The 14,190-nt window shown below is 40.8% G+C and overlaps 2 protein-coding genes across 2 annotated transcripts in view; one reads left to right on the top strand and one right to left on the bottom strand.

Annotated features, from left to right (window-relative positions):
* LOC132979023 (protein unc-13 homolog A-like) overlaps positions 1-5,421 on the bottom strand; it is a 32,210-nt gene extending 26,789 nt beyond the window's left edge. The window contains exons 1-3 of the mRNA XM_061044465.1: positions 5,198-5,421; positions 1,022-1,051; positions 673-772 (exon numbers count right to left, since the gene is read on the bottom strand). Of these exons, the coding sequence (XP_060900448.1) occupies positions 673-772; positions 1,022-1,051; positions 5,198-5,219 (152 nt within the window). The 5' untranslated portion in view covers positions 5,220-5,421. The remainder of the gene's footprint in view (positions 1-672; positions 773-1,021; positions 1,052-5,197) is intronic.
* A 1,760-nt stretch (positions 5,422-7,181) lies between these two features.
* LOC132979019 (BTB/POZ domain-containing protein 2) lies at positions 7,182-13,814 on the top strand. The gene is made up of 9 exons (XM_061044461.1): positions 7,182-7,749; positions 7,864-7,983; positions 8,245-8,401; positions 9,021-9,126; positions 9,223-9,420; positions 9,539-9,731; positions 10,891-10,978; positions 11,834-11,980; positions 12,730-13,814. Exons 1-9 carry the CDS (start codon positions 7,193-7,195, stop codon positions 12,889-12,891), a joined length of 1,728 nt encoding a protein of 575 aa, XP_060900444.1. The 5' UTR covers positions 7,182-7,192; the 3' UTR covers positions 12,892-13,814.
* Positions 13,815-14,190: the final 376 nt, after the last annotated feature.

Genomic DNA, 14,190 nt, shown 5'->3' with positions numbered 1-14,190 from the left:
AGATGAAGAAGACTCCGCAGTCAGCTCGCCCGCTGCATCCCACATGCAAAACGATTCTCAGCATTAATCGCCCGAATGCTGCCACACTGTCAATACCACACTGGATCTCACTGCATGAGAAATATCCAGTGTTGTGTAATGTTTAATTGAATGTTCTATAGAAACATCAACTTAAACAAACTAGTTTAAAAATTGAGAGTTGAAATGGGAGAAGAGGCATGTATGTGGGGTATGTTGGGAAAATTAAGGTTGAAATGGGATGAGAGGAGAAGGGAGGGTGGAGCAGATGAAGATCAAGGATCTGGGTTTGGAGGAAGAGACAGAGGAGAGGGAAGAGGGGCTGGGAGGGTGCTGAGGTTGAAAAGGAGGATGAGAAGTGTAGGAATGTCAGGGGAGAGCAGATGAAGCATTAACTGGAGCTGGAGGTGCGGATGTGGAAAGGAAGAGCTCTGTGAAACACTGCGAGGATAAAGGGCACTTGAGGTGGAGGAGTGTAAAAGAAAGGAGGCAAAAAGGCTGATAAAAAAAACAAGAGAAGAACAAAGATGTACTCAGCTGAAGTGGAGAGTAGGAGAGATGATGGAAAGCAGAGGAAGGAGCAAGGGAGCAGGAGATACAGAAGTAGTAGAGACAGAGACAGAGAGTTTTGTGTGTAGATGATGAAGGACTCACAACATGAAGTCTTGCTCCCAGCTGGGCAAGTTGCCCCTGACAGCAATGGTTGTGCTCTTCACATTTTGTACCTTGAGGGTCACATAAGTGTTGAACTTCTCTGTAAAAAAGAGAGGGGAGGAAGACAAGTGTTAATAAAACACCTCTGCATAGAACAAATGAAATTCAGTCCCTGAGACATATAGAAGTGATATTCTGCAGAACGACTAACTTCAAATCCATTTATTTCTATTCATGGCTGCAGCATGTTATGTGTCCGCACACTGCTTGTACATTTTTGTCACATAACAGCAAGTCTCTCCGCCCTGTGTGATCCACCTCTTATTATTTCCAGGATTCATGGTCTTACCTTGGGGTCCATCCAGCTTGGCTTTCTTCACTGTGGAAACACAGAGGGACAAAGTCACACGTTGGAACACCATCTGTTTGCGTTTCTGAAAGCTCAAGCATTCTTCTATTCTGCCTTTTACACATCTAATAGGCAAAAAAGGATATGCGTGTGTAACATTAAAACCGTCTCTGAGTTTTTTAATAAAAACAAAAGTAATACCTGGAAAAACCCTACATTGACTAAGAATTGATTACATCTGAGATATGTTTCTTTTAACCACCATCTGGCACGTTACACGCAATGCACATCAAACATACTAAATGACAGTTTTCACAAATCACTGAAATTACACCTATAAAGCAGGTTTGTAGTTATTGCTCTGCATATTTGGCCATAAGGTCCAGACATGTTGGCACTGAGTGGGGTTGCAAAATACAGAAACACACAGTGCTGTAAAAACAAGGGCAGCTCTCCCGTTGTGCTTCATCAGTGTGGGACACAGAAACAGAAAGTAGATGACAACTAAAAAAACACACACAAAGCGAGCACATATTGAAAAGATAACCTGTGTCCTAACATTTTATTTCTTAAAATGTTTTTATAAAAAGAAATGATTGTTCATTTTTTTTAGACTTTTATCACAAAGCACATCAACATGCAACATCCAAGTCATATCTATTAACTTTGTCTTTATTTTGCAGGCATTCAGAGAGAAGTGTTGTTGAATTTTTTTCAGTATGCAGTTAGAGCTCTTCCTCTCTCTGCAGCACTTTCAGACCAGTTTTGACGTAACTCACACATACATTTTTAAAGCTCTACAACCCGCTGCTCTCCACATGCTCTAGCATAACCACAGCACACTGCAGGCGTTTCCACACCATACAGGACAAACGTGTATTAATAAAGAGCTCAATACACTGCTGTGTAAACCACCTGACACCTTTATTACCCCGGGGGTAAAAGGAAAAGACCGCAGATTATTGTCTTACCTTCACACAAGAACAAACCACAGTAACCACATCTGTGAAGCAACACATACAAATCTGCATCTTAAAGAAGCAAGGAGTGCACGCGCACATATACCAATAAGAAAACACTTCAGCAGCCTTGATGTCATACCAAAACAAAACACACACGTTAACACACACTTCTGCTCCAGCATAGCATCTTTTCTGACAACCTGTATGTGCTCAAAGTAGCTGTAGCTTCAAAAAGACAACCAAAAAATTCAACACACTGCAGAAGAAACAGCATTATATTTTCAGGGGAACTTCAAATAGTTTAGGCAGACCACATCAGAGCCTGCTTTTTGCTGTGTTTTAGTGCCAACACTAAAAACAGCCCTGGAAATATATCAGCACTGGAGGAGGATCAATAAAAAATGAATTGGATTTTTCGACAGTGGAAAGCTGAAGCTTAATAATAGCACACAATCATAAATCTCTCTGACAGGGTGAGTTATAATCCACAAGCCCTGCAAACACTATTTTTTGTCACAATTGCATGGATCTAAGCAGACAGGACAACACACACACACACAAATACAGTCCATGGAAGTGTCATAACTCACACACATTAAGCCTGTGAGGGGCTGCAACATTAGACCAAGCAGCTGAAATGTAGGTTATAGGTGACTAGAAGCCAAGAAAACAAGGTCAAAGTTATAAATATCTACTGCAATCTTATTTTAAAGGACATAAAATCAAAGGGGGTTTTCCATTCTTTAATCAGGGGATGCACAGTCTGTAAGGGCCAAGAGTAAATTCTGTGCAACTTTGTTTTTTTTGTTGTTGTTGTTGTTGCAAAGACTACTGACACAGCAGACTCTGACTTATGGGAATTAAGCGGATTGCCAAGAAAACAGAAACTCGACAGGGAATCAAGCAAACCCTTCAACTTGAACTGTCAGAAAATGTAAACGAGGCAGTGGGCGAGCTGAGTCCTGCCATCAAGTGACAAAACTGTGGGCTGATATGATTGAGGCAGGCAGTATCTTATCCTGAAGGATCACATGCAGATCTGCAGTAAAGTCCTTGCAACTGCTGACAGAGACTTCACACTTCCAGATTAATGTCCCAATAAAGATGATTAAAACTGGTCTTGAAAGCATGAGGAGGAGCATCTGCAGGAAAAGAAGCCAAGTTTTTAAAGCAGTGTCTGGATTCTGCTTTGTCTGCAGTTGCTCCAAAGAAACGCTGCCTATTCAAGAGGCACAAAGTACTGTGGAGGCCAGAAATAGCCCCAGTCAGGTAAGCATGAATGATGTAACAGGAACAGAAAGAGGGCTCCCTGCCAAGTCTCGTAGTCTACGACACTGACAGACGCAGCCACTGTTTATGAATGAATAACACACAGGGTCTTAATGACACCAGGGACTGACTCAGTGCGGGGGACAGTCAGGTGATGGACATGAAGGGACCAGACAAGGTTAGGCAGCATCCATAATGGGCCTAATGTATGAAAGGTGACTTTGACACCCCCTTAACTGTCCTTTAAAACCCACATCATTCAACCTACTACATACATCTAGGGTTTGGACAAACTTTGATATACTAATTAACTGACTACTCTTTGATCACATGATCGATCGATTGATTTGTTTATTGACAGAAAAACATCTGCTAATGTTTTAGATAGAATGTTAATTTTTCCGAAAAATTACAGATTAAGATATTATCCACTCTAACATGATGTATTTGTTGTCTTGTTGTTGTGATGTTTGTGAAAACAAATCATCTTTGGTTTTGGGCCCCACAAGCAATAAACTCAACCATAGCTGTAGGGTGCAACAAAGGATTTTTAGAATTATTGATAATCTGCCAGTTGTTTCCCTATGAATCAAGCAGTGTTTTTTTTTTTTTTTTAAATAAAATATCAGAAAATGGTTGAGAAAAACAGACATCAGAAATCTCAAAGACAAAAGGACGTAACTGCAAATGTGTTCAACCAACAGTTCAGAACACAAAGTTATTCAATAATGTCAGAAACAGGGGGGCAGCCAAATCTCAAAATGGAAAAACACAACAATGCAGTAGAAATGACTCACTATTTTTTTTTCGTGTCTTGGGTTCATCGATCAATTAACCCTGTTTCAGTGCGAAAGAGGATGTTTCACTTTACCATCCTCTGAGAGTTTATAGCCAATGATCAATAAATTGAACAGTAAAGACCATTTGCAGCTCCAGTTAGATTCCTGATGCCTCTCATAGAGTCAAGTGAGGACACACTGCTCATCAAAACCTTGCTGTAGCCTATTGCCAATTTAAGATCTGTCTTTTCACCAAAGGACAACACATGCAGGCCTATACTCGAAAACCACATATTGCGTTTTATAAAGGGATCCCCTCTCCTATAGCTGCGTCTTGGATGTGACGCTGGAAGCGGTGGGACTTTTATGAGAAATCAAAGCAGATGCTTATTCATCGCATTGAGAGGCAACAGTGTCGACAGCATCAGGTGCTTTCTGGGAGTCTGGGAAGAGGAGGAGGAGGAGGAGGTGACGCATCGCTTCAGGGAAAACGATGATGAGTGACGAGCTGCACCTCGAGCTGAACACGAGTATTCCCTCACGACTACAGCAACGCGGCAAGAGAGAGAGAGAAAGAGAGAGAGAGAGAGAGAGAGGAGGCGTCGGGCGGCGAGGCGGCGTCAGCGGCAGGGCTTTTCCCCGTCCTCCTCCTCCTCCTCCTCCTCCTCCTCCTTGGACTGCCCACGCATGAATGAACAGAGTGGATGACACACAGCAACGCAACAGCATCCACCAAGGAAGGAAACATTGGATCTCCTCCTCCATGTAGACATTTATAGAAACTCGGAGGGAGCATGTTTGATAATGTTCACTGTCACGACTGGGCCAGCTTGTAACAAATGTGTTTTTAGCTGTTTTCACTAATGTATCTTTATATGAAGCTTAAAAGTTGATTTAACAAACATGTCATTCAGCAGCAATTACGTTTAAAGTGTCCCCCACTTTAAAGTAGTTGTGTTTCCTTTCAGACAAGCAGAGGGGCTTGCTGTGTAATTTAATGACTGATCAGCACAAAAGGTCCGCTGCACGGGATACACACACTTTTCTCCAGCGCTGATAGTCCGCAGCCTCTGTCACACAACTGGTGCAGTTTACACATGAGCAAATGACACTTTAAAAACATCAAACACAGAGGCTTTAATTGCCTTTTAAATCCATTTTCTTACCTCCCACACACAGCAGGGACATCTCTGATAGCGGCGTGAGCCTCCCCGGCTGTCCTCTACTGAGTGCTCCGTGATTTGTTTGGTCAGTCCCTTCAGTCAATCCGTCAAACTGGTTACCCTGAAATGTCCCCGGAAACACACCATCTTGTCAGCGCAGGTTTGTCTCTTTTGCTGAGCTGTTGCTCCTCAGACAGGACACACGGGAGTGAATTCCTCGTCCCCCCCTCTCCGTCCTCCTCTGCATTGACTCAGCTCTCCTCCGCCGCTGCTGCTCCTCCTGCGCGCACAGCCATCTTGTTTCAGCAGCAGCAGCAGCTCCTCCGCGCCGCGCCGCGCCGCCCTGACGTCACACTTGATGAGAAGCAGGCAGAGAGAGGAGAGGGGTGATGAGGGGCTGGAGACGGGATGGAGCTGTATTAAATCTGATCATGCCGGTGAAACGCACTCAGTGATGGCGAAGAGGAATCCCATTCATTGTTTCGAAAGTTACAAAGCAAAATGTGGCCTTGTACATTTTCAACTGGACAATTATATCGTGCATCATTAAAGTAGCTCTCCTACATTGTGCAACATGCAGACTGACATGTTTGTATCTGTTCTTAACGTGGTAGCTCTTGCAAATAAACACCCTGTGTGTTTTATAGGCTACAGATGTTCAATAACATCCTCTGTCCCAAATAAACAATCAAATAAATAAACAAAAATATTGATTTATTAACAGCCTTAGTCAAATTAAATTAATAAAAAATAAAGATGTAGGCTATCATTTCTATTAGGCTCCTGGTGTAATATCGAGCGTTTCCAATAGTTCTGTTTTGCTACACATGAAAAGCTTACACTCTGCTGAACTATTTGAATGTTTTTCACTGCATTTCAACAGAAATGTTTCAAGAAGAAGGGTAGACATTAAGATTTGTTTATACCTACGTTACTGGTTGGCCTAAAAACAAAAGGGCATCATTGTATTGTTCTTAGTGTCAGGTCATCCATGGCCATGATAATAATAATTTAGTAAAAAAAAACATTGCAAACAAAATTATCATTAAGCAATATCAAAAGCCTACTGGAAATAAAGGCCCATACATATGATGCCCAAGCTTTATATTTTGCCTCATACATTTCAATTTAATTAATCTTTCATAAAGGACAAATGTACAAGTGGTTTTATTTTTCATTTATTGTTTTAATGCTTTTCCTTTGACTCTTGAACTAACAGTACTGGGAAGCCTCAAGCAAAATTGGTTTTCTGTTCAGGTCTGTTGACTCCAGTGAAAAAGTCAACAGACCTGACAGTATACTTCAACAATTTGTCAAGTTTAATATAATAAAATGTAATACTTAGTCAAGGAATGTTTTTTTTTTTATCTTGTTTTCCTTCATGCTAGCCATTGAGAAAAACAGGTTAAGTTGCATATAAATAGTTTTGCTGCTCATTAGTTATTCAATGCACACTTAGACAACCATTTTTGTCTAATTTGCATACTAAATGCTTCACTACATTTTACACGATTGCTATAGTCATTAATTATTTTTATTTGCTTGACACTAAAACACTTACTTTTGTCATCAGATCCTATTTTATTTTTAGTTAAACTAACAGATATACTACATAGTAGCCTAAGTAATGACAGTTAATTCTCTTTGGTATGTTGTGTGAAAGGTTAACACTGTCTTTACTACAGTGTCTTTAAAATAATAAAGGGTTCAAATGTGACCTAAAATTTGGGGATAGAGATCTGTGATGAGCACTAAATCCACCAAGTTTGGCCTTAATTTGACAGGCTTTACACATTCCTCAATATTGGTACTAAAACAAGATACTATTTATCTTTTCTTAATTAATTTGAGTTAATACCAACTATAAAGAGATATCTAGACGTGTTATGTTATTCATAGTGTTTGATTGAGAGCACCTTGTAGTGTGCTACCACTGATAAACGCCAGAGGGCAGCAAAGGCAGCTATGACTATGACACTACCAGAAATAAACTAAGCAATGAAATTCCTTGTTTACGCCTACGCTAGGTTCAAGATGGCTGCTGGGGACAACAGCGGCAGGCCTCCCTGCCTTAATTTCTCCGGTCCGGGTCCTTTGGGAAACAGCCAGCCCAGCAACAGCGTTTTCTCCATGCCAGCAACCAACGGCGGAGCGGTTGGGGCGACCGGGGGAGCACAGGGGGCTGCGAGACGCCCCAACCCGCAGCTAGGGCCTGGCGGGGGAGACAGCAACGGCGTTGCAACCGGAGCTCCGCCGACTGCGCAGAACTCCCTGCAGCAGTCCGCTGCGGCAGGTGCTGCGGCAGCCGGAGCCATGGCCACCCCGGCGTCCAACATGGCAACTACTGCAGCGTCCAACGCGCCCCAGGCGGCAGCGCCCACCGCCACTCCGGCGGCTGCGTCCGTGCTGGTGTACCGAGAGCCGGTGTACAATTGGCAGGCGACGAAGAGCACCGTGAAGGAGAGGTTCGCTTTCCTGTTTAACAACGAGGTGCTCAGTGACGTTCATTTTTTAGTGGGCAAAGGAATGGGGGTTCAGAGGATACCTGCACACAGGTAAGAGGATTAACTATAACAGCCTTGAAAACTTTAGCTCACTCAGACTGTAAAGTGCAAACACTGAAGCTCTGGCTTGTTGTCGCTGATTGTTGACATTGTTGACATTGTCAGGTTTGTTCTGGCCGTGGGCAGCGCTGTGTTTGATGCCATGTTTAACGGCGGGATGGCGACGACCTCAACTGAAATTGAGCTTCCTGATGTGGAACCAGCTGCTTTTCTGGCCCTGCTGAAGTAAGTTCTGTCTGACATCCTGCCAGAAACGCAGATGTACGTCCTGAAATCGGGCCTGTGTTTTTCTTTATCTTTCAACTGTTCATCCACATTAGAAAAAAAAAAAACACATCAATCAGCAGCTAAAATTAAGACCAGACAATGCAACATCAATTTTAAAATGTATTATTATTTTTTCGTTATTGTGTACATGCACAACCTTGTGAATTGTGGGCCACAGTTAGAAGGTAAAGTCTTGTATAACTTGTGGTTGTCTTGCAGGTTTCTCTACTCCGATGAGGTCCAGATTGGTCCCGAGACAGTGATGACTACACTATACACAGCCAAAAAGTACGCAGTGCCAGCCCTGGAGGCTCACTGTGTGGAGTTCCTAAAGAAGAACCTGAGAGCAGACAATGCCTTTATGCTGCTCACACAGGTCTGTCTTCCAACAACTATGAGTTCCTGTTTGCCATTCAGTGTTTTTTAAAGGCTGATTTTAATGACTCCATCCATATGGTCAAAAACTGCAGCTTTACGTTTTTTTGCCCTAAAACTCAATATATATTTATTTTTCAAATAAACATGTCAGTATACAAAAGAGTTGAAATTTTAAACCAAGAAAAGGGTTACGCCTTTTACTTCATGAGACTGGTGCTGATACAAAAGCAGATTATTGGTTTACCAAAGCAATAATTATAGGATAGCTTATTTTGAGAAATTACAAATCATATGTTCACAATTTTTTTTGCTAGTTGCCCTCTACACACAAGCAGCCAAATAAAACTTTTCTAAATAAACATGAGTCTATAATGGACAAAATTGTTATTTCTTCAGATACTGTTCACTTATTTAACAAAAAATAACACCTTTTGGTGTGTTTAAAAAAAGTAGTGAGAGCTTTAAGGTTTTACACCCTGCCCTACCAACATAGAACAAGTGTGTTTCTGAAAAGTAATACTTCTGTCATTCTTTTGAGTGAACTTGTTTTTTGTTCTCTAACAAGGCCGTGTAGTATAATTGTGGTCTTATAACTGTGTGGTGTATTTTTGTTTCAGGCCCGCTTGTTTGACGAGCCTCAGCTTGCCAGCCTCTGTCTAGAAAACATTGATAAGAACACTGGAGATGCTCTCGCTGCTGAAGGCTTTACAGACATAGATCCGGGTAATGTAGCCTTGTGAATGTTGTCATATTGCTTCATGTTGTAATTTAGGATATTGGTGTAACTAAACATGGCTTTCTCGTCTCCCCCTCTCTTAGATACATTGGTGGCAGTGTTGGAGCGAGATACTCTTGGGGTGAGGGAGGTGCGTTTGTTTGGTGCTGCGGTGCGTTGGGCGGAGGCAGAAGCCCACAGGCAGCAGCTGCAGCCCACGCCTGAAAACAAGCGCAAAGTCCTGGGCAAAGCTCTAACACTTATCCGCTTCCCTCTCATGACCATTGAGGAGTTTGCTGCAGGTCACAAGAATCCAAATGAAACCATCTCTATAGTTTACTTCCACAGCATTTGTTTAAAAACACATCCGATGCTTCAGACCCTTGACCCTGACTCAGTGTCTTGTCCTTGTCCCCTCAGGTCCAGCCCAGTCCAGTATTCTGACTGACAGAGAGGTGGTGAGTCTCTTCCTCCACTTCACAGTCAACCCAAAGCCTCGTGTAGAATTCATTGACCGGCCCCGCTGCTGCCTCCGCGGGAAGGAGTGCAGTATCACCCGGTTTGGGCAGGTGGAGAGCCGCTGGGGTTACAGCGGGACAAGCGACCGCATACGGTGAGTGAGGAGCAGAGCTTTTAAAGATCTATTTATCGCCTCTTCATCTTTCTTTTCTTTCTTTAAAGCACATTTATTTGAATCTGTTTCTTAATAAACATTTAGCCATTTGCTAAATTTTTGTTGTTTTATTGTAATTTGCTTATAGTAAAGTAAAAAACGTACAGTTAAGTCAATTAAAGTCCACTTCCAGAGTTCCAGCCAGGTATGATAAAGTAAAACAAGAACAGTTCTTTTAGTGAAAAAAAACATTTGCTGCATTTACACATGTCCCTTCTTCTCTCCAACTTAAACTGAGAGACTCAGTGAAAGACTTGTATTAAGTCAGGTTGTAAGAACAGATAATACATTATTCAGTTTGACCATATCTGTATTGTACTCTTTCATATAAGCAAGCGGCTTGTATTTATTAGAACACACATTTAAGAGGCCTGTAAAATAATCTGTTATCCTATCATCAAAGATCAGAATACTGAGCATCAAAGATGTGGTTTGCTACAATATGTTAAAAGCCTACATGGATTATGTAGTCATTGAGTGCTTCTATTTGTAGTCCTAAATCGAAGCATTGCCAGGATATTCTTAACAAAAAGTTAATCTGATTTTTACTGTGGATTTGGATTAATGTAGAAAATAAGCTTTGTGGCATGCAAACCTTTGTAATACTACACATTATTTCGGCAAAATATTCCCCACAAATCAACATGTGATTTTGGAAATTTGAACTCAATCACCTGGAAACTTCACATGCCCCTGTTTTTTGACGTCATGATGTTTAATGTCCCCTACAACCATGTTAGTCTCACTCAGCCAGCTAACAACAATCACCCCTATTAAGATACATGATCACAGCTCATGAGTTGGGAATTACTGTATTAGAACAAAAGTGGAAATCTCTCAAGCCTGTTGTGACTGCAGACCTCCAATCAGGAGTAAAGTATATGAAACATTAAGCAAATAAAAGCTGGCATGGCTGAATGAATTCACATTTTTTTGTGTTTTTTTTCACCTTTGCTTTTCCTCTTGTGACAAGTGAGAGAAGAGAACTACTAAAGAAAACACACTAAGACAAATAACAAATTGAACCTAAAATTTGACACAGTTAACCATCATAACTTCTCTGTTGTTGATGAATTCATGCTCCTTTTTTTCTTTTCAGGTTCTCAGTAAACAGAAGGATATTTGTGGTTGGCTTCGGTCTCTATGGCTCTATACACGGACCCACAGACTACCAAGTTAACATACAGGTGTGGACTCAACCTGCTAAGAAGTTTTGTGTCCTGTTTCACTGTTTTAGGGAATGTTAAAATATGTTTTCAAGAATGTGATTCTTTCGGATATGTCACGAATCCCTGATTTTCCGACCTGAAATATAAGCCCACAAGATAGACCACCCAGGTATACAGCCACTTAAATATATCTGCCAACTGTTTTTAAATTATTTTTACTTGACTGAATACGACAGCAATCTGCCCCTGCTCTCCACCCCTCAAGTTCATGTTGCAGGAAGTGTTTGTTTGCTCTGCAGGTGATCAGAAAAAGAGCATCCACTGTAATGTTCCTCCTTAGATTTAAAGATTGAGGTGCGATGTCATTTGTTAAATTTGAACTTTTTAAGCGTTGTTTAAATTGTTTTAGTGCAGTGTGTTGCTGCTGGTGTTCCTCTGCACTCCATTAAATTTACCACATGATCGATAACAAGCATCCCTACACGAGGCTAATCTGCTCTAAATAAATAAATCGTGGAACTTTTTAAAACTCTATGCAACATACAGTCAACTCACCCCTCCAGTAATCAAAGTCAACATTCATGTAAAACTCAATTAAAGTCACATTGTCACAGGGATGAATCACATTCTGGTTCATGTTTGAATGTTCATTTTTTGCCATTCTAAGTGGCATAAACACAACTAGAGTTAATCCAGTTCTCTCCCACAGAACTACATTAGCTACTTGTATACAGCTACAGCTTTAGAAAATGACTAATACAGTGCAGGAACACAATAACACCACGTTTGTAAAACATATTTTCCTGCTTTTTTGTAATTTGTCAATCACATCCCTGTATTTTAGATTTGTGTGTTTTTTTTGTCTCGCTGCAGATCATTCACACAGACAGTAACACAGTGCTTGGTCAGAATGATACAGGCTTCAGCTGTGATGGGTCAGCCAACACCTTCAGAGTCATGTTCAAAGAACCAGTGGAGATATTACCCAACGTCAACTACACTGCCTGCGCTACACTGAAGGTATGTGACTCCTCAGTTTACATCTGTGATTATATCTTGGGGATAAACCTGCAGATACTTTTTCAATGTTTTGTCTTAAACTGTAAATTAAAAGTGTTACAAATTATCATCTGACAGTCAATGTGTCACTTTCTGTCATTTCTCTGCCGTTATGTATGATTTAAAGACATAAAACAATTCTGCAATCAGCTGAATTTGCTTTTATGCATATATTAAAACTGATAATTCTAGTAATGGGATACAAAACTACTTTTTCACTGTACTGTCAAAAGCTCGAGATATTCACTATAAATGTTACTGTGCCGAAATTGTGCTCAAACAGTCCAGTGGTTTGTAAATATATGAAGACGGATTAACATCCTTGATGTGAATTGTTACCAGATGCACAAATAAAGAGGTCATCGTCATTACACCTAAACATCATTTTATGTTCTCTATTTGTGCAGTAAAAATGTTGATATGAGACCCACACTACTCTGAGCTGTGTATATTTTCCTGCCTTTTTGCCCTGTGCCACTAATATGCCTATTTATGATTACAGCAGTCAAAAAATCTAAGTTTATCTATAATTGAAGACAAAGACCACAAACACATATTCACAGTTGAGAAGCCTCCCTTGAATATTTAATTGCTTCTGAACAACTTGAGCTCTGGTTTCTTTTCTCACTGCATTACGTTGAGAATATCTAAACTGTCACTCTGCAACAAGCTCCTGCAGTTAATTAAACCTCCCTCTCTCTGTCCTGCAGGGTCCAGACTCTCATTATGGGACTAAGGGAATGCGTAAGGTAACGCACGAGTCATCATCCACTGGCACAAAGACGTGTTTCACCTTCTGTTACGCAGCGGGCAACAACAACGGCACTTCAGTAGAGGACGGACAGATTCCTGAGGTGATCTTCTACACATAGTCGCCCCTCATATACCAGCTATCTTCCATCAAATGTGACGAGAACATGACACCAGCTCGGGGGGGCCACTCCTCAGCAGCCCTACTGGGGACTAAAACTCTCAGACATTATACTGCTCCCTCCATGTAGTGAGCAACTGCTGACCACACTGGAGGTCAAGTAGCCATTAAGCGATGTAGGTCACTACATGGGGTGTAGCTCGTCATTTGAGATGCTCTCTCTCTCTTTCTACTGGCTTCCTTTATCCCTTTGTGTCGTATAATGCAAGTCTCTGAATCAGACATGACTGTAAGTGACTCCACAAGGGAAGGAGAGAAGGAGGGAGGAGCCTCTCAGATAATTCACAGTATCAATATCGATGCTGTGGATAGCAGCATAAGACTTGACACTGAATTCTAATTAAGCTGTACAATTCCCCTTTCTGTACGCCACAGCATCAATGCAAAAGAGAGCTGCAAATGTATGAATGTACAGATTATCAGATTTGCCAAGCGAAGCTCCTCATCACCAATGAGTAGTGACCAGCATTTCACAATTCTTCATCAGCTGTAAGTACCATAAACCCCAGCGGCTTTACGAACTCTTGGTGAATTTGAACCATTCTTCATTTTAAGCTTAACAACTTGATAATGGTAAGACATTTTGTTGGGGTTTCTACATACAGTACAATCTGTGATATCTTGTGTCCTTGCTTGGTAGTTGCCTATACTCAAGATACCTTGCACTTCTCGGCCTTGCATATGTTCATTCGCTGTTCTATGGATGCACACTAACTCTTCAGATATGTTTCATTCTAGCTTTGTTTTTAAGAGTGTGGGCGGAGGGGCTTTCCCTCTTGGTCAGAGGGTTGTATATTAAAGTGGCATTTATTAACATTATATGTAACTTGAAATAACTATTGATTAAAGAGTGAGGAAAAAGTACTATGGTGCTTGTTTTTTGGAGAGAGAAAAAAACAGGAATAAGTTTAGTTTAGTTTTCTAAAGACTAAAAACAGTCATTATGTATGGAATGAATGATGTATGAGGCTTTTAAAAAATGCAGATGATGGGGAAATAAATGAAAAGGTAATAAAAATGTTAGAATATTAATTATTATCAATCTTGAAGCATAACAGCTTACAGTACTGCTTTTTTATAATGAGAAATCATTTTTTGTATGAACATTTTGATTTATCAATTATTTTATAGCCAACTACAAATAAATAATTTTTCCCCTCTAAAGAACTCAAACCAAATATTTTATTCAGGACTATTTGTTTTCTAATTGTTCTGACTTCCTTCCTGTTATAGAAAAAAT

This window comes from Labrus mixtus, chromosome 8 (genome assembly GCF_963584025.1).
Source record: "Labrus mixtus chromosome 8, fLabMix1.1, whole genome shotgun sequence".
Classification (NCBI taxonomy): Eukaryota; Metazoa; Chordata; class Actinopteri; order Labriformes; family Labridae; genus Labrus; species Labrus mixtus.
This window is presented reverse-complemented; position numbering and strand designations above follow the sequence as displayed.

Coding starts and splice junctions, on each gene's coding strand:
- LOC132979019 (XM_061044461.1), top strand. CDS start 7,193: ATGAAATTCCTTGTTTACGCCTACGCTAGGTTCAAGATGGCTGCTGGG. Junction 9,421..9,538: donor CATTGAGGAGTTTGCTGCAG/GTCACAAGAATC, acceptor TTGTCCCCTCAG/GTCCAGCCCAGTCCAGTATT. Junction 9,732..10,890: donor GGGACAAGCGACCGCATACG/GTGAGTGAGGAG, acceptor TTTTCTTTTCAG/GTTCTCAGTAAACAGAAGGA.